Below are 20448 nucleotides of genomic sequence, written 5' to 3'. Positions count from 1 at the left end.
AGCAGCTTTCTGTGGGATTACATTCCACAGCAGACCAGAGAACGGCTAGCCAATAAACCTCAGAACACATATAACAGCCAATAAAATGAGTTTTATGGGGCATGGATCTGGGAGTAACAGGCTGACGGGGTCTGGCCTTTCCTGGAATACCTCACAGGTTCAGGACCACAGGGACAGGAGTGGCTCTGTCAGACTCCTCTGCATGAGATCAGAGGGAAGGTCAGAGGTTTCCTAAGGGCCAACCAGCTCGACCAGAACAAGTCCTGGTGGGGGCAGAGCAGGGCCATGGGGCAGTGCACATTGGCTGGGGTCCCGGCCCGCAGCGGGTTGGCTCTCAGGCTCTCGTTTTGGGTTTGGCATGAATTATTCTGCACCAAATAGCCCAGCCCAGGGTTTCTGGGACTGTCCCCAAGGCTGGGAGAGAGGAGTTGGAGGGAAGCGTCTTTACGGGACAGGGTTACAGGTCTGGTCTCGGTCCCTGCTGCCTGCCCACACGTCCCCCAGGGCCAGGGTTCTCAGGCTGTAGGTGCTCTAAGGTGATCCATCAGGGTCTTTGATAAACTTCAGCAATCAGAGCAGGGCGGGCTCCAGGGACATAGGGGAAGTGATCTGCCCGAGGCCACAGGTCAAGGAGCAGAGCTGGGCGAGTGTCTGGCAACTCCTGAGCCACTTTCATCTTCCCTGTCCCCACGGCTGGACCACATTGGGGGTGGGAGGATGGGGATTTTCCTACTGTGGGAGCACCTGCTTTGATCAGTTTGGTGGAGGGCACCCTGCACTCCCCCCCTGGCTCTGCTGTGGACTGAGGGAAAGGCCTCTGTATTAGTTAGGTGAATCCAAAGAGACTCAAGAGGAAGGCAGTGGTTTAGGGAAGACTGGAGTCCATTTCTCTCTCAGAGAACGGCCTATCTTGAGTCCACATTCCACCTCCTCAGGCAGCTCCTGGTCCTGTCCTGAGGTGCCCAACACCGCCTTCACGCTTGGTCACTGGCAAGCCACAAGAATGCCCACATTTGTCTTCAGGGAAAGGACAAGAGCCACGTGCCCCCCATCTTAGGGCCCAGGCTTGCTCCTTCTGGAGCATTGGGGCCCTGCTCACCGCAAAGAGGGGAGACTGCAGCCTGGCCCTCTGCCCGGGAAGATGCAGAAACAGATTTCACTGGTCTACGGGCAGCCAGTATCCACTGCTCACCTGGCTGCTAGGTACCCGTCCTTCCCACAACAGAACACAGGCGCGCCCTCTCTGAAGATATGGATCCCAAACTCCCGCCTAGTTACACTTTCAGATCAAAGTGCGGGAGACCTGGGGAAAAAGGAAATCCTCTCCAGAGCCCCACATGGCTCCTCATGGTTCACGACAGAAACTGTGAGATAATTCGTCTGCCCCTTTCCCACCACCCAGCCGCACCCTCTCCCCAGCTGAAACAGAGTAGTGGGAAATAGGAAATAGGAAAACCGCAACACAAACTCCCATGTGGAAAAGGGAAGAAGGGAAACATTCAGAAGTGGCTGGCGCGTGCATGCTTGTGCTAAGTCGCTTCAGTTGTGTCCAACTCTGTGCGGCCCCACAGTCGGCAGCCCATCAGGCTCCCCCGTTCCTGGGATTCTCCAGGCAAGAACACTGGAGTGGGTTGCCATTTCCTTCTCCAATGCATGAAAGGGAAAAGTGAAAGTGAAGTCACTTAGTCATGTCCGACTCTTAGCGACCCCACGGACTGCAGCCTGCTAGGCTCCTCCATCCATGGGATTTTCCAGGCAAGAGTACTGGAGTGGGGTGCCACTGCCTTCGAGGTAGGTAAATCCTACTGGCCTGAACCGTCAGGACTTGCTCTGGCAGAGGAAGCTAATCTGGCCAGCCTGGTTCTAGAAGATTCTCTTTCCCCCAATCTTCCGTGGCTACAGCTGAAGCAGGCGTTAAATAGTTTGGCCTCCTTGAAGGTTTCTTTAGGGCTCAAACAATCGTAATCACTGGCCAACTGTGGCAATTCTCTCAACAAGCTTCTAGCTGATTCCAGGGGCCAAGAATCATACCCAAAGATATTTTCTCAACAAGATTCTGAAAGCAGTTTTATTTCACTGTGGCCTGCTCTGGCCCGGCCCTCTTGAAACAGGTTGGAACCTGGGACCTGAGACACTTTGTTACAGTACTTGCACCTGGACAAATGTTTCCCCAAGTAACAAAATACAAAGAAACTGTAAGGGACTAAAAATAATTGCATGCACGTGCTGTGGGGGCAAAGTATGGCCAACAAGATACGAAAAGACCAAAAACACCCGAACATTGCCACTTCGGAGGAGCCAGAAGCAAAAGCAGGGTACTACTGCGCATGCCCGCTTCATGTAACCAAAGAGGCAGGCAAAACACCTAAGCCACCCTCCATCCCAACCTCTGGCCACATCCCTACCCTCACCCTGTATTAGGAACCAGCTCACCCCACCCCCATCAGCGAACGAGAAGGAAGAGAATCCGCTTCTTGCTGCAGCAGGAGCCCCGGTAAAAGCTTGCCTGAATTTCTGGTCTGGGCTCTGGTTGATTTCTATTGATTCACAGAGGCCAAGAACCCTCCTCAGTAACACTGTAATTTGGGCTGTGTGGCGGAGGGGAGGAGCGGGGAGGGGAATGTGGATTCTCCCACAATAAGTTTGAGTGGGCAGATAATATCCTTAGTCTAACCTTGCTCCAGGGCGAGGCTTCCTGGGTGGCCTTGGAGAAAGGCTCTGAGCCTCGTCAGCTGATCTTCTGCGTGGGTTACAAACTGGGGTGGCTCTCGCCCCTGTGAGGTCCCATGTTTCTAGATACTCCCTATTCTTTCCCATCACTCATGTCTTTCTTGTAATAATTTGCTAAAAGCCACAAAGCCGCAGAGGATAACAGACCCATGCTAACATTCCGGCTCTTTCCGACCGCTCCTCCTAGAGCTATGTGCTCGGTCAGTACACGATCAGCCTTCGAAAATGTCATAAGCGTGATTTTTCCAAATGCTCTTCCAAAGTATAATGAGGGACTCTAACTCTCCAGCCTGCAATATTCATACCCTCCCCACAGGCAGCTAAGTCAACGCCTTGCACTGCGGGAGCTTTTTTTAGGACAGCACCCCACTGGCATCACTAGTTTTTGTTTATTCAGGGTAAGGTAAGGTTGCCATAATAAAGGGACCCAATAATGATTTACTGGCTCAAAGAAGACGGGAGTGTGGGAGTGTTTCTCTCCTATGTCATAATCTGTGGTGATCATTCCAGATGGGCAGACTCTTGAGTTCCACGAGGTTATACAGGGGTTTGCAGTCCTTCCCTCTTGTTTCTCTGCCATCCCCTAGGCCACTGGCCTTGTCGGCTTGATCACGGGGTTGTAGGCACTTCCATGGGAGGACGGTACGTATTAAGGCTGAGGCCTGGGAAGGAACACACTTCTCTTCCCAATCTATGCCATCGGCAAAAACCTACCTCATCGATAGACCTAAGGACTATACCATCTGGGACACAGAGACTGTCTGCATGCTGTGGAGGAAGCAGAAAATCAATGCTGGTGGACAATTAGCAGTCTCCACTGCTAATCGGAGACTGGGAGCTGAATGGCTAGGTGGCCGCTGTGTGAGTCACGTGGTCTTGAGACTAGGCTGAGAGGACTGTTCTCGTGGGCCCCCCTTGCCCCCTCACCGCATACACACACACAGGCCACAACTGTTCTCCATCCAGAACCACAGGGCGAGCAGACCTCCCCACACACCTCTGCTCCGTAAGCTTTGCCACGCCCCTAGAGTTCTCTCTCCAGTGATGCCTGCCACCCTCCCCTGTGTTGTCAGGGGCTTAAGGGAGACTCAGGGCAGGCCCTGAACCTGCTGGGAGATGGAAGCGAGTGCCTGCCCGGGTTCTCTGGGAAGCAGACGCCAAGCTGGAATAAGTGTGCAAGGGTTCCATTAGGAGGTGGGTCGGTGTGACATGGAACACAGAGGGAGGCAGAGATGGGTGGGGACGCCAGCCGGCAGGCTGCGAGGCAAGAATGAACCTGAGAGGAAGACAGAGAGACAGGGTGTCTGCGGACGGCCCTGCAGTCTGAGAAGGCTTCAGCAGAGCCATCGGGAGATCCTTGGGCTGAGGTCCAGTTCAGTTCAGTCACTCAGTTGTGTCCAACTCTTTGTGACCCCAGGGACTGCAGCACGCCAGGCCACCCTATCCATCACTATCTCCTGGAGTTTACCCAAACCCGTGTCCATTGAGTCGGTGATGCCATCCAACCATCTCATTCTCTGTCGTCCCCTTCTCCTCCTGCCCTCAATCTTTCCCAACCTCAGGGCCTTTTCCAATGAGTCAGCTCTTCACATCAGGTGGCCAGAGTATTGGAGTTTCAGCATCAACATCAGTCCTTCCAATGAATGTTCAGGACTGATCTCCTTTAGGATGGACTGGTTGGATCTCTTTGAAGTCCAAGGGACTCTCCAGAGTTTTCTCCAACACCACATTTCAAAAGTATCAGTTCTTTGGCGCTCAGTCCAATTCTCACATCCATATATGACTGCTGGAAAAACCATAGCTTTGACTAGACGGACCTTTGTTGGCAAAGTCCACCAACTGAAGTCCACCTACAAAAAAATCTCAGGTCTCCCAGGAACTGGGAGAATTCTGTCTTAGAACCCCAGTCACCTGTGAAATTGTTGGTGGGGAGCACATCTAGGGGGAGGGGCCCGGCCTCAGCCAACAAAGGAGACGGATTGCAAAGCCAGAGCTGCTCTGTTTTGTCCCCCCGTCACCAGAGGCTGCCACAGAACAGCACGCTAAGAAGTTGGGGGCCTAGGAAGAGAACAGGCTTCGGAATAGAAAAGACAAGACATGTCATGATCCAGCTCACTACTGACTAGCTGTGTGGCGTTCGGCAGGAAACTGAACCCCTCTGATCCTCAGCTCTCTCCTCTGTAAAATGCCTGGGAAAGGATGGATTTAGAGTGCTGGAGGTGCTCACTGAGTGGTGGTCTTTGTCCTCTCCCCTACCATCTTAAAGAAGGTAGTGGGCCTAGGGGCTACTCCAAATGTGCTCCCTAAGGGAGGACTCCCAAGTCCATGCCGCTGCTGTCTAGTCACTTAGTTCAGCTCAGTTCAGTCCAGTCACTCAGTCGTGTCCGACTCTTTGCGACCCCGTGAATCACAGCACGCCAGGCCTCCCTGTCCATCACCAACTCCCGGACTAGCCGGGTCCAACTCTGTGACCCCATGGACCGCAGCCCACCAGGTTCCTCCGTTCATGGGATTTCCCAGGCAAGAACACTGAAGTGGGTTGCCATTTCCTACCCCAGGGGATCTTCCCAACTCAGGGATCAAACCTGTGTCTCCTGCATTGGCAGGCAGATTCTTCACCACTGAGCCGTCTGGGAAGCCTCCCAAGCCCATAGCTGGCCTTGATTCCCTGGGATCAGACAGCCTTTCCCTCTCACCGACCCCGCCCCCCCTTACCACCCACCAAGCAGACCCGAAGTGGCACACGGCAGACCACAGAGGCCAATCTGGCTTTTAAACAAGTGCAAGAAAAACACCCTGAGAAATATCACCCCCAGGGCCAAGAGAAATGTTTAGAAGAGGCTGCCGGCCAGGGCTGGGATGGCAATGCGCTACCTCCTCTGGACTCCGGCTTGTTTGAAAACTCGTCACCCAGGCTAGGGCTGCAGGCTAAAGCCCAGGTGGGGACGGGAAGGAAGGAGGCGGCTCCTTGGACAAGCTTGTAAACCCACATGGCTGTAAAGCCAGACGGCTGGGCAGGCTTCCACCCGGCCCTGGCGCGTGCAGGCTCCCAGCTCCCAGAGAGGCGCTCTCGCCCTGGTTTTCTCCCTCCTGCAAGACCCGTATCCAGAGTACTCTGTATGTCGCCTCTCCTCCCCTCTACTCTCCACAATCCCGTTCTCTCGCTCTCTCCAAGGGTGGCCCCGCTTCTGCTCAGTCTCGCGACATTTTCTGGCTCCTGACTCTGTATTTCCCCATCTCCCTCTGTCTCTGCGTTTCCCCAAGGGCCCCGTTCCTTCCCGTCTTTCTGGTTCTCATGCTCTCCTGCTCCCTCAGCCCATGTCTCCCTCTCTTCCCTCTTTTCCAACTCTCTGGCTTCCCAGCCCAGCTCCTTGGAGCCGTGTGGTGCTTTGGAGCACACAGCGGGGAGCTGAGCCCTAGGAGTTGCACAGGCACCTCAGAGAAGCCCCTCCTGACGCTCCTCCTTCTTCCCCTGAGCAGAGCAAAGATGTTCGGAATCAGAGAGCATCCCCAGTGTAATGTGCGGGCCCCCAGCACCCCAGACCCGGCCTGCTGCCTCCAACACAACAGCATCCCCATCTCCTCCCCTTCTCCCTGTCACTACTGCTTCCAACTTCTTTCTACACTCAGTCCAGGTGAGGCTAGTGGTAAAGAACACACCTGCCAGGGCAGGAGAGCGAAGAGATGTGCTTTCAATCCCTGGGTTGGGAAGATCCCCTGGAGGAGGCCATGGCAACCCACTCCAGTATTCTTGCCTGGAAAATTCCCATGGACAGAGGAGTCTGGCAGGCTTCAGTCCACGGGGTCGCAAAGAGTCGGACACAACTGAAGCAAGTTAGCACACGTGCACGCATACTCAATCCTTAGAACTAATGTCAGTTACAGGCAAAACTAAAAAACCGGAACAAACAAGACATCACTTTTATACCAAAGAGTGGGAAATTCATTTAGTTATATGTGGGGCATCGATTCAATGTACTGTGCTGTGCTAAGTTGCTTCAGTCATGTCCGACTCTGCGACCCCATGAACTGTAGCCCACCAGGCTCCTCTGTCCATAGGATTCTTGAGGCATGAATACTGCCTAGGCATGGAGAGTTGTCATGCCCTCCTCCAGGGGAAACTTCTCGACCCAGGGATCAAGCGCTCATCTCGCACGTCTCCTGCACTGGCAAGCAGGTTCTTTACCACTAGCACCACCTGGGAAGCACATCTATTCCATAGGATTTTATTACAAATCATGATATACATCAATACTGATATTAAATACAAATCCAAGTAAGAAAACAAGCATCTTTAAAAAAAAAATAGTATTGGGGTGCTTTCCTGGCAGTCCAGTGGTTAAGAATCTGCCTTGCAGTGCAAGGGACCTTGGTTCGATCCCTGGTCTGGGAAGATCCCACATGCCGCGGGGCAGCTGAGCCCATGCAGCACTCATGAGCCTGCACTCTCGAGCGCGTGAGCTGCAACTACTGAAGCCTCGCGCCTAGAGCCTGAGGTCCACAAGAGAAGCTGCGGCAGTGAGAAGCCCAAGCACCGTAACTACAGAGGCGCCTCTGCTTGCCACAACTAGAGAAAGACCACGGGCAGCAACAAAGACCCAACACAGCCAAAAAGTAAACAAACACTAAAAAAAAATAGTATTTACAGCATAAGCCCATTTTGTGAAACATGTATATATGTATACATATATATATACATACACACAATAATATAGGCATAACCTCCAAAGTGTTGACATATTTATCTCGGGGTGGTAGGAGTATGAGTTACTTGTTTGTATTATAAGGAATAAATAGTTCTTGGGTAATGAAACATTAAAATAATTTTAAAGCAAACCAGGAAGTAGGCAAGATGAACATCAGTCTTCCTCCTTGTCCCCTTACTCATTTTAACCCAACAAAGTTTTCAGAAGGGACTACTGGGTGTTGGGTCCTGCCAGAGGCTGAGCAAGAACTGGAATAATCACATGCGGTCCCCCAACATTCTCAGGTCCTGGCCAGGGTGACTCAAGAAGACCCTACAAGTAGCCTTCAGCTGAGGTATGGGCTGAAGGTGGTAGAGAAGGAGGTTCTCCAGCAGGGAAAAGGGTACTGGTAGGAGCGTGGTGCCCTGAGGGAGACACCTAACCGGGATCTCGGGCCTTAAGGATGAGCGCATAGGAAGGTTGGGGGCGCCTGGCTCTTGAAGAGCAGAAACAGGAACTGCTGCTAGAAGGATAAGAGAAGATGGAGTTGGGGGCTGGAACAGGATGAGGGAACAGAATGGGAGGAGGTTCTAGGAGGGGCTTCTGAGCTTCAGCCACCCTCCTCCCACCCAAGGAGCTCAAACCAGCCTAGCCAGGGCGGCTGCAGAGACTGGAATCAAAACATGGACCCATGGCTGCCTCACCACACCAAGTGCCTTGTTCATGCATCCCAGCAGTGGAACTGGCTGTTGATGGGGCCCACAGAGGCCAGTGAATTCCCGGGGTAGGGGCGAGGATAGCACCAAAGACTCCTATCCCCAAGGCCCTGAGCCTGGCCACCCCCAGCCCCACCCCGGGAGCCAGGGGGGAGGACATTCTTTAGCCCCTGTTGTATGCTCAGTCACGCCAGACTGTGCCACCCCATGGACTGCAGCACGCCAGGCTTCCCTTTCAGACCCTGTGTGATCCCTTTTTGTTTCTCTGTTTTGTTTGCTCTGCCTTCTGAGAGGTGAGGTGTGAGGAGTAAAAGGCAGTGCAGATTGCCCTGCAGGGCTGGGCTGAGCCAGGCACCAGCGGCCCCTACCACCAGGGGACACCCGAGCACAGACACACGCGACCTGGAGAAACCCGAGTCGTCAGGGCATCCACCCGCTCCGTGTCCCTCCGAACTACTCAGAGGAAAGCCTGGCCCTGGTGGCTCAAGGCTGGCGTGACCCCAGAGGGATGGGCTGGGTGGGCGTCCCAAGTGTGGAGAACTGCTTTCCTCAACCAAATGCTGTTTATTACCCCCATTACTACCTACTGCCAGGGACGCCGGCCGCTGCTGGAAAGCACTGGAAAGACGTGGGACTGAAGGAGCACTGGACGCCGAGTCAGAGCTGGCTGCGCAGCGCCTGCTCTTCATGTGACTTTTCCCTGTCTGCCGGGTTTGTTTTCTCATCTGTAAACAAAGGCGGTTGGGGGTGCGGGGAGAGACTCCGTGGTACCCAAGCGCCCTTCAGTCTCTGACAAAAGACAGATTCCTTGCGGAACCTTGACAAAGGGCAAAGGGAAGAGCTGGAGAAAAGGACCAAACCAAAAGCAGCCGCTGTTTGCTGCCCCAGCGCAGGGGCGCCCGGCGCCCTCGGACGTAGGCGACTTGGAGCGCGCGCGCACACACACATTCTCGCCGGCTCCCAGCCGGCCCTCGGATCCTACCACCCAGAGATCCCCGCCTGGGTCTCTCATTGCTGGCTGGGGCATCTCTCCACTTACTACCTGGAAAAGGTTGAGTGGGGTCTTCCGTGGTGGGTACGGGGCAGTGACCCTGACCCCGGTCTCCCTGAGAGGTCAGTCCGCCCCAGGCAGGGGCTCTGCGTCCTCACAGCGCCAATCTTCAGCTCCCTAGCGGCTCCACCCCGTCCTGGACACTGGTGACGGAGAACAGACCTGAGAGGCAGGAGAGCTCGGGGCCGGCGGGTCCCCTGGGGAGGTGGGTCATGGACCCACGCACTGGGGCTGCGACTTCGTCCCGGTGACCGAAGCTGGTGGAGTTACTTCCAGCCGGGGATTCCTGCACCCCCCCCCCCAATTCCAGCGAATTAACCCTCCCCACTTCTCCCCTAGTTTTGGGAACCTGGGCCCTAAAGGGGTCCAAGAAGTCAAGAGCCTTGAGAAATGCACTGTGCAAATATATTGACTTTATTTGTCTCCGTTCGGGAGCCTCACAGACATATCTAGGTAAAAAGATCGTTAAATAAACGCCATCAGCCATCGCAATGCAAAAATAAATATCAATCCTCCGGCCACAGCGCCAGCTGCGCTGCGCCCCAAGTCCCATCGGCCGCGCCTAACAATTATAAAAGTGTTCAGCGAGAGTGGGTCGGCGTGAGTGTGAACGGGTGTGCGCGCGGGGGGTGGCGGGGAGGGGTGGGTACGGTGGAGCGGTGTGCCAAAATCGGAGTTTCAGACCATCGGACAAGGGCGTGGAGCGACTCTCCGCGAAGCCCCGGGGACCCGCGGCGACTCAGCACGGGTGCGCCTCCCCGCACACACTCACAGCAGAGTTCGTACTGGGAAGAGTTAAAAAATAAACATTTACAAGGGCAAAGAAAGGCGGCACCCCCTTCCCCGGGCGCCCCGGCTCCCCGGCGCGCGCTCCCGCCCGGGGCGAGCTCAGCTCGGGACGCCCGGACCAGTTCGCAGTCGGGTGAGGGTCCAGGCGGCCCCCCAACCAGGGTGCTCGGCTGATGGGGGACCCCGAGGTGCAGGGCGCGGGGCCCCCTCGGGGTTCGCACGCTGGTCCGTCGCGCCGCGCCGCCTGGGCGCGCGAGTCCCGGCTGCGGGCGGCGCCGGTCACAGGGCCGAGTCGGAGTCGCTGGAGTCCAGGCTGTTCCTCAGTTTGCAGCCGCTGAGCGGCTCCCTCTGCAGCGACAGGCTCTGCGTGCTGCGGCGCAGGCACTCCAGGCTCTGCAGGAACGACTTCTTGGCCTTCTCCTCCTCCATAGGGGACGCCCCCTCCTCCTCCACCTCCTGGATCTCGTCGAAGGTCACCGGCTGCGTCTTGAAACGGGACTGGCGCGGCCGCCGCAGCCGGCCCTTGCCCTTGGACAGCTTGGCGGGCCGCATGGGCTGCGGGAACTCGTCGGCCAGGCACACGAAGTGCGGCATCACGGCCTGGTAGCTGGAGCAGATGCCCATCAGCTCGCCGGGCTTGGCGGCCGCCATGGTGCGGCCGGTGTCTTCGGGGCCGGCCGGCGGGGCGGCGGGGCTCTCCGGGGGCGGCCGCTGCGCCGGGGCCCCCCGGGAGGCAGCAGCCTGGGGCTCGCCGGGCGGGGGATCCAAATCTGCTGCGGGGTGGTGGCGGCCCTCAGGGGCCCGGGTCGGCGCTCCTCTGGAGGGCGGGCGGGCCCGTCGGGGGGCGCGGGGCTCCGGGGCTGGGTGGGGTGGGGGGTGCGCTGCTCCGAGGCGCTCGCCGCCGCCGCTGTCGCCGTCTGCCCGGCGGCGGCCCGGCCCGCCGCTTATATAGCCGGCTCCTGCCCACACGGCTGCGAGCTCGGATGACAGCGAATGCCATTTAAAGCGTGCGCGCCCCGCGCCCTTCCGCCTGACGTCGCCCCGCCACTCTGGGAAAGTAGCGGCCCTTCCCCCCCACCCCCCGCGCCGCCCGCCAACCCGGCTCCGGAAGGCAGGCCCCGCCCGCGGGCGTTCCGGGAGCATCCGAGGCTGCGGAGCGCGCGGCGGGGCCCGGGCGCGGGGCGGTCGGGGAGCGAGTGGGTCCTGCCCGCCCTAGGATTCCCCAAGTCTGGACCAACCGTGCTGGCCGCGCGGGCGCAAGTCAGCCCCCCGACCCCTACCCCATCCAGCCGCCTAATCCCAGAAACACACAATCGAGACGCTCGGTTGTTTGGCCTAGGGTTCTGGGCTGAGCGCGCGCGGGGCGGAGGCAGCTCCCAGTCTTCCTTGCCGCAGGGAAAGCCAGGTCCCTCGGGCTCCCCAAAACCGAGTTCCGAGGAAGAACCGGATTTCTCCTTTGGATCCATGCCACCTCTCCTCCCCACGCGCGCACAAAAACACACGCACGCACGCACAGAGGCACTCATGAATACAAACACAGCCGATGACTCCAGTCCGCTTCTCTCCCCTAATTGTCTTTATGTCTGTGTCTTCAACTCCCTGCACCCTCCAAGTCCCTCGCGCACCCCCATTCACGCTCAGAAGAATGACGCTTAGATATGGCACTGACAACAACAATAATGATAACTAACCATATGGAGAGCTTTACTCCAAGCCAGGCAGGGAGCTGTGTTTTACATATATTATCCCACTTAATCTTCCTAACAGCCCTGTGAGGTAGCTGGTATTCTCTCAGTTTTACATATGAGAAGGTGGAGGCACAGAGAGGATCAGTAGTCCACTAGAGACTGATGGACCGAGCGGTCTCCGCTCCAGACTCCAGGCTCTGATTGCCGCCTGCTAAGGGTTGGTGCCCACCAATGCCCCCAGGGCTTCTAAAAGTAGGCCCCCTGCTTGGGGTTCCCAGGCTCCCAAGAAAAAACCCTGAGCATCGTTTTTGACACATAGCCCTGGGGTGCCAGCACCCAGCTCTCAGGGCTGCTGGGAAAGGTGGGAATCAATGGACTTTGGCCTCCATTCCTTCCATTGCCATTCAACAAAGATTTATTGAGAACCTGCAGAATACCAGCTCAGGAAATTCCTTGTCCTCAAGAAAGTTACAGTCTAGGGAAGCGGGCAGAGTGGACGATAAACACCTAAACAAGAAATGTACTGGGGGTGGTGTGACAGGGATGCAGACAGAGAGATGGGGGGTGTGGAGGGGTGGGGGCGGGGTCTGCGGGTGGCCAGGAAAGGCTCCTCAGAGTATTTAAGGTGCTCCCTGAAGGACGATAATAGCACTAAGCTGTGCTGTGCTTGATCGCTCAGTCATGTCCGACTCTACAACCCCATGGACTATAACCCGCCAGGCTCCTCAGTCCGTGGGGGTTCTCCAGGCAAGAATACTAGAGTGGGTTGCCATGAGCTCCTCAATAATAGCACTGTCAAGTGTTTTATAGATGCCACAGCTCTTGACTCTTTTTTTGTGCATTAACTCATTTAATGTGATCACTTTTATTTAATCCTCTCAGCAACCTTGGATAACAAGTACTTTTACTATCCCTATTTACAGATAGGAAAATCAAGGCACAGAGGAGCTAAGCACCTTTCCCCAGGATCACACAGCTAGTAAGCAGCAGAGCTGAGACTCAAACCCAGAAGACTTAGCCCCCAAGACCCCTCATTTATGCATTCTGCTGAGGCTCTTTGCCCGCCGTGGAGGACACAGAAGACACCAGGGTGTGACAAACGGGAGGCAAGTGTTTCCCACAGAAGAACAGCGCCAAGGCACTGAGGCGGTTTAGAGCGCGGCATATCCCAGGAAGAGCAAGAAGACTCTTGTGGCTAAAGCAGAGCAGGCAGGAAGCGTGAGAAGAACGGACAGTCACAGAAGGCCTTGATGATCACGCTGTGGAGATTATCGTTGTTGTTGTTGTTGTTGTTGTTGTTAATAAAAACAACCTAGAGGGATGAGGTGGGAGGTGGGAGGGAGGTTTGAGAGAGAAGGGACATCCGCATACCTATGGCTGATTCATGTTGATGTATGGCAGAAACCAACACACTATTGTAAAGCAAGTACCCTCCAATTAAAAACACATTTTAAGATGGGGAAAAAATAAAAGCAGGACTTAAATCTTCAGAAAAATAGTCTTAGTGGAGTACAGTTGATTGAACAAGGTTGTATTAGTGTCTGATGCACGGCAAAGTGGACCAGTTACACATACATCCTCTTTCTTAGATTCTGTTCCCATATAGGTCATCACAGAGCAGAGTAGAGTTCTCTGGGATGTACAGTAGGTCCTTGCTATTTGCCTAGTCTATATACAGTAGTGTGTGTATGTCAGGAGGTTGCATTTTCTCCAAAGGGCAGTGGTGAGGCTCTGGAAAGTTCTGAGCAGGGGAGCTACATGCTCCAGTCTGTGTTTTTAAAAGCTTACTCTGCAGAGTGGAGAGTTACTGGAGAGGGTGTGGGGGAAGAAGCGAGGGTCCCACATAGAAGATCATCACGTGACCCCCAAATGTGAGTCACGGAAGACTTGGGTGAGAGTGAGGAAAATGGAGATGGAGGGAAATGGTTAGATCTGAGATCTGTCTGAAGATAGAGTTGAGAGGGCTTGCTGATGGGTTGGAGGGAGAAGGAGGAGTTGGGGAAGGGGGCTGGAAATCAAGATTGACATCTTTGTATTTGGCCTGAACAAATGCTAGATGGTGGTGCCGCTAACTGACAAAAGCAGGTTGTAGGGAAGAGAAGCTTGGGGAGGGGAGGGCCCTTGTGGGGTCTGCAGGTTATGCATCAGAATCACCCACTGGGGTGAGGCCTGAAATGATCATATCAGAATTGTATTATGGCACAAAGATAAGCTCAAAATGGACCTAAAAGTCAGACCAGAAACTATAAACCTCTTTGAGGAAAACAGGCAGGACACTCTATGACAAATCACAGCAAGATCCTCTGTGACCCACCTCCCAGAGTAATGGAAATGAAAACAAAAATAAACGCATGGGACCTAACTAAACTTAAAAGCTTTTGCACAGCAAAGGAAACTATAAACAAGGTGAAAAGGCAACCCTCAGAATGGGAGAAAATAATAGCAAATGAAACAACTGACAAACTCCAAAATATACAAGCAACTCATGAAACTCCACACCAGAAAAACAACCCAATCAAAAAGTGGGCAGAAGACTTAGACGTTTCTCTGAAGACGACATACAGGTGGCCAGTAGACACGCGAAAAGATGTCCATCATCGCTCATGATTAGAGAAATGTGATCAAAACTGTGATGAGGCATCACCTCACACCAGTCCGAATGGCCATCATCAGAAAGTCTACAAACAATAAATGCGGGAGAGGGTGTGGAGAAAAGGGAACCCTCTAGCACTGGTGGGAATGTAAACTGATACAGCCACTATGGAGAACAGTATGGAGATTTCTTTAAAAACTAGGAATAAAACCACCATGTGACCCAGAAATCCCGCTACTGGGCTTGTAACCCTGAGGAAACTGTACTGAAAAAGACACGTGCACCCCAAGATTCCTTGCAGCACTATTTACAATAGTTAGGACATGGAAGCAACGAAGATGTCTGTTGACAGATGAATGGATAAAGAAGTTGTGGTACATATACACAGTGGTTTATTACTCAGCTATTCAAAGGAATGCATTTGAGTCGGTTCTAATGAGGTGGACAAACCTAGAGCCTGATATAGAAAGTGAAGTAAGTCAGAAAGAGAGAAACAGATATTGTTATACAAAGTGAAATAATTCAGAGAAAAACAAATATATATGGACTCTAGAAGGGCTTCCCAGCTGGCTCGATGGGTAAAGAATCCACCTGCAATGCAGCGGACGCAGGCAGACTCAAATTCCATCCCTGGGTCGGGAAGATTCCCCGGGAGGAGGGAATGGCAACCCACTCCAGTGTTCTTGTATGGACAGAGGAGCCTGGTGGGCCACAGTCCACAGGGTTGAAAGAGTCGGACAGGACTGAGGCTACTGAGCACGCACGCACGGAATCTAGAAAGATGGTACTGATGAACCTATTTTCAGGGCAGCAGTGGAGACTCAGACATAGAGAACAGGCTTGTGGACACAGAGCAGGAAGAAGGGGGTGCAATGAATGGAGAGCGTAGCGTGGAAACACATACCTTACCATACGGAAAACAGACAGCCAGGGAGAATTTGCTGTGTGACTCAGGGAGCCCAACCTGGCACTCTGTGACAGCCCAGAGGGGTGGGACAGGGTGGGGGGTGGGAGGAAGTTTCAAGACAGAGGGGACAAATGTATACCTGTGGCTGCTTCATGTCATGTATGGCAGAAACCAAGACAATATTATAAAGCAATTATCCTTCAATTGAAAATAAATGTGCTGTGTGCTTGATCACTCATGTCCGACTCTTTTCGACCCCATGAACTGTAGCCCACCAAGTTCCTCTGCCCATGCGGAGTCTCCCAGCAAGAATACTGGAGTGGGTTGCCATGCCCTCCTCCAGTAAAAATTAAAAAAAAAAAAATTTTTTTAAAGAACTGTACTATGTGAGAGAAAAATTCATTTCTCTAATCCTAAAGCCACTGTATTTTGGAGTCCTTTTAACAGCAGCTTGGCAATACTCTGATATAGAAATTGGCACCAGATATGGAAAGGTGCCATGTATAAAAATCTTAAAACATGTGGCACTGGCGTGGCCAACAGGTGGTGAGTAACATGGAAACAAATATTGGAGAATGGAAAACCGGTGACCCTTCTTGCTGCTGCTGCTGCTGCTAAGTCGCTTCAGTTGTGTCCAACTGTGTGTGTGACCCCATAGAGAGCAGCCCACCAGACTCCCCCGTCTCTGGGATTCTCCAGGCAAGAACACTGGAGTGGGTTGCCATTTCCTTCTCCAATGCATGAAAGTGAAAATTGAAACTGCAGCTATTCAATCGTGTCCAACTCTTAGTGACCCCATGGGCTGCAGCCTACCAGGCTCCTCCCATGGGATTTTCCAGGCAAGAATACTGGAGTGGGTTGCCATTGCCTTCTCTGATCCTTCTTATGCTGTGACAAAACATTTAATAAAAAACACTACCTGTGGTAATTTGGAAGGCAGATCACATGCCCACTTGAGCATCTAATTCTAGAAAAAATGATTGAAGTGAAGTGAACATCACTCAGTTGTGTCTGGCTCTTTGCGGCCCCATGGACTATACAGTCCATGAAATTCTCCAGGCCAGAATACTAGAGTGGGTAACCTTTCCTTTCTCCAGGGGATCTTCCCTACCCAGGGATTGAACCCAGGTCACCCGAATTGTAGGCAGATTCTTTACCAACTGAGCCACAAGAGAAGCCCAAGAATATTGGAGGGGGGGCCTACCCCTTCTCCAGCAGATCTTCCCAACCCAGGAATCAAACTGGGGTCTCCTGCATCGCAGGCAGATTCTTTACCAACTGAGCTAAGCAAAACATTTGCATGTGTTGACTTCTCAATGTTGCCTTTAGCAAGATATTACAAGAGAGTGGCTAGTTTCGTTTACAATGAGAGATGGACAGAAAAGCAGATAATGAAGAAAATCATCCTATCCTCAGGGTTGGAAAAACCAACTGGGTTTTGTCCAAATGGCAGGTGATTAGACCTCAGGGCTCAGAGCCTTTCTCAAAACCCTGTCTATTACAACAAACAGGAAGCCGAATAACAGAATCACACTTGCGGCAAAGTATTTTACTAGGGGCGGTTACCTTGTCATCCCTCCAGGTCTGTTATTTCAGATGTCCTTAGGGTAACTTTCATTTAAAATGGGAGAGAAAGAGACAGGTTGGGCAACACAGACAAAAACTCCATGAAGAACAGAACTTGGGAGAAGGGATACATGTATACGTTTGGCTGTATCCTTTCACTGTCCCCTTGAAGCTATCACAACATTGTTAATTGGCTATACTCCAAACAAAATAAAAAGTTAAAAAAAAAGAACAGAACTTGGGGTATGGTTACTGCACATGGGACTGAGCAGAAAGACCTGAATGAAGCCTACTACATTTTTGAAGGGACTGTTATTATCAACAAAATTGCAAGACCGGACTTGAAAAGCCCATGATGGTCCCAGCCTTAAAAAAAAAAAAAAAGCACCCAAGGAGGACAGACTTTCAACATCCTGTGGGGTGGCAATCGAGAGCCACAGAGAACTGCCAAGGGCCAAGCCAGGGGCCAGGGAGACACAGAGGGGGCTGCCCTTCAGAGCACCTTCTCCACCACCAGGGCAGGAACCCCCCTTGCTGCTCACCCGAGTCACAGGTCTGCGCTTTCATCTGGGGAATGAGAGCAGAAGTCAGACTCCGGTCTCTCTTGCTTAAGAGGAAAATCCCGCCCGGGGCTTCCATGTTCCTCCCCTCATACTGGCTGTAAGCCCCAGAGGTTTCATGTTAAAGACCACAGTGCCATCATCAGCCCGGGTCCCCAAATGATCCTGTGGATCAGAGCTCTCTACTGACCCGAAACACTTCCTGTGGAGCTATTTTGTGAGAGAGCCATCAACTGGATACTTTTAAACTACTCTACGTTGGAGTCTCTTTTACACTGACTTGGATTATCCCAACCAGGAGAGCCATTAGACATTGGGCGGAGAGGTCAAGTGGGACTCTGGAACTTAGAGGAGGGTGGGGGGTGGATGCGGGCAGTTTAGGAGTCACTTCCCGGTTAGATAGGGAAATGGGTAGAAACCCGCCTTTCAGACAGACAGGGGCTCGGACAAGCCAACACGGAGAGGAGTGTGAATCAGTCAAGGATTCAGAGAACCAATGTCCAACAAGGTAAGAGTGTGGACACTAGGAGAATGGGTCAGAATCCAGGAGAAGGATGCTTCTAGAAGGAAGGCGATGATTGGAATGGGAGTAGAGACGAGGCCTAGCCGGGCTCCACCTGAACTTACTGAGAGGCCGGGGCCACGCCCTCTGTGTCCCTGCCCTGCGGAGGTCTCAGCTCCGAGGCAGCTTTCTCACAGTAGCCTTCCTGCCCAACCGCTTCAAGGACCCTGCTCAGTCGCTCTGTACCACTCTGCAAGGCCTTCTCATGTATTTGCGCTTGGTGTAGCCTGCCTTCCCGGGACAGGCTAGGTTGACTCCCCGGCCACCCTGGAACACAGGGTGGCCCCTCTCCTCAGCAGGCCTGCACTCCAGGACTGCACGGAGGGAGAGAGACTCCCCTGGGCAACACCTACGACGTTCGAGCAGCGTTCTGCGCGTGCCTTATCAAGTCATCCTCACTCACTGCCCCCCTCGCGGGGGACCCCGCTCTCACTCCATCTCACAGATGAGGGCTGAAGGTACTTGGCAGCTGACTGGGGTCTCCTTTGGTGTTAAAGTGTTGAAGCCGGCACTCAAGCCAGGTCTGCCAGACTCAGAAATCAGTGCTCATGGTTTGCAACACCCCATCTCATCAGCCCCCCCGACTCTTTCAGTTTTAGGGTTTTTTTTCTATTTGAAATTGTGTTTCTTTGTTTACATATACATGTATCTATTCTTTTTCAAATTCTTTTCCCAATTAGGTTGCTACAGAATGTTGAGCCAGTTCCCTGCACTGTACAGTGGGTCCCCACTAGCTATCTATTCCACATACCATCCCTTTGATGCCATGGGGCCAGCACTGGACGAGAAGTCAGAAGCCCAGGTTGCAGCCTCAGCTCCATCCTGTGGCCTGGAAACCATTGCTTCCCATCTCTGAGCCTCCGTTTCCCCATCTGAAGTGAACAGGCTAGACTCTGATTTGCTGGGGACCCTTCCAGCTCTGATAGTCTAGAATCCTCGGAAGGAAGTGCTGATGAGGCGACCCAGTTGCAGGAAGGAGATGCTTGCTCTGGGGCCAGAGAGTGTCAAGCAGCCCGGGCTGAGGCTGCAGGGGGAGGGCTGCCCTCCAGGGAGGGAGCCGCTGGGGGAGCAGATGGGGAGGAAGATGGCAGCAGCCTGGGCGGGGGGGGGGGGGGCATGTGCCATCACCTCCTCCACCATCCCCACCCACACTCTGGCTTTTGGGCAGAGCCAGGGTTTAAAAATAGCAACCACCAGTTCTTCAGCTATTAGCAGGGCTTCGGATCCAACAGAGCCTGCGGTACCTGGTCCAGATCCAAAGGGCCCAGGGATGCTGTGTCTGTCCTGGGATGCACAGAGGCAGGGAGCCACGGGGGCCACACAGCAAGGTGGGAAGGACCAGGTCAGGGCAGTGCTGGTCACAGAGCCCTTCTCTGCTTTCTGACAAGAGGGCCTGGCCCCTTCCTGCGGCACTGGCAGAGACCCATCGCCGGCTAGAAGCCTGAGTCAGCTGGCTGTGCCCTCAGGCTCAGCCAGAAGTCCTTCCAGGGGGGTCTCAGGCCTCTGAGTGCTGACTGAGATCATGGTTATTCCAGATGTTGCTGTTTGGGTCATTCTGTACTCTGGGTGTATTTTGGCTCAACTAATACTTGTTCACTTGTGTGTGTGTGTGTGTGTGTGTGTGTACATGAATCCAGGTGGAGACGGGTGATGGAGGTGGATGAATGTGGCACTGGGGCGGGGAGGAGTCAGCTGTGGCAGGCTAGTGACAGGGCCTTCCCCAGGTGGTCCTGCCTCCTGGACCTACCCTCAACTCCCGCTGTGGCCCTTTTTACCCCGCAGAGGGACCTCTGCACAAAGCCCGTGGCTTCAGCATCCTACCAGCTGCTTCTGCCTCACTCAGAATTAGCACTTGGTCTGGTACGATTGTGAGCATAAAAGTGCCTTGATAATTTCGCTGGAGGGTTGCCATGACAATCCCCAGCAAGCTCTACGGGAGAGGATGTTGGGTGTGTGCATAGGACATGGGGAGAGACAGAGGGAGAGAGTCTGAGAGACAGAGAGAGGAAGGGAGAGGGTCCAGGGAGATCCCCAGTGATATCCCCAAGTCAGATCTTCAACCGCCAGTGCCCCCGCCCCAGTGGCCCCATTCATGTCGCAGTGAGCTCACTGTCTAATCTGGGCCTCACTGTACATAGGGCAATGGCATACCAGCTGCTGGCAGGCCGGCTGCCTGAGCTGGCACAGCAGGGCTGGCCCAGCCAGGGGAGGCACCCAGACAACGCCGACTCCCAGGATGAGCCCCAGGGAACACCAGCCTGGAGCTGGGGACAGGGAGAGTCTTGGGGACTCAGAGAGAGCTGGAGCCCAGGGAAACCCAAGGATTTTGCTCAGGCTGTGGGGCCCGGCCACGCTGATGTGCATAATGGGAACGCATTTCCCTGCTGGGGGCTTGCTGCCTGACACAGCTTTAGCAGCCCAGGCTGTGTGGCTCAGTCCTTCCCGCGCACTTTTCTTTTCTTTTTTAACGTTTATTCGGTTGCACTGGGTCTTGGTTCTGGCACACAGAATCTTTGATCTCCGTGGCAGCAGGCGGGATCTTGAGTTGTGGTGTGTGAATGCTTAGTTGCGGCATTGGGGATCTAGTTCCCTGACCAGGGA

The 20448-nt window shown here is 53.9% G+C and overlaps 1 protein-coding gene across 1 annotated transcript; it reads right to left on the bottom strand.

Moving 5' to 3' along the window:
• Positions 1 to 9590: 9590 nt before the first annotated feature.
• On the bottom strand, positions 9591 to 10670 carry C16H11orf96 (chromosome 16 C11orf96 homolog). Its single transcript, XM_068988877.1, has one exon. The coding sequence runs from the start codon at positions 10620 to 10622 to the stop codon at positions 10251 to 10253; it is 372 nt and encodes a 123-aa protein (XP_068844978.1). The 5' UTR covers positions 10623 to 10670; the 3' UTR covers positions 9591 to 10250.
• Positions 10671 to 20448: the final 9778 nt, after the last annotated feature.

Source organism: Capricornis sumatraensis, chromosome 16, assembly GCF_032405125.1.
Source record: "Capricornis sumatraensis isolate serow.1 chromosome 16, serow.2, whole genome shotgun sequence".
Classification (NCBI taxonomy): Eukaryota; Metazoa; Chordata; class Mammalia; order Artiodactyla; family Bovidae; genus Capricornis; species Capricornis sumatraensis.
Note: the sequence above shows the minus strand (reverse complement) of the source record. Positions and strands in the feature narration are given on the sequence as shown.

Bases quoted from the DNA above. Each gene is read 5' to 3' on its own strand.
- C16H11orf96 (XM_068988877.1), bottom strand. From the start codon at position 10,622: ATGGCGGCCGCCAAGCCCGGCGAGCTGATGGGCATCTGCTCCAGCTAC.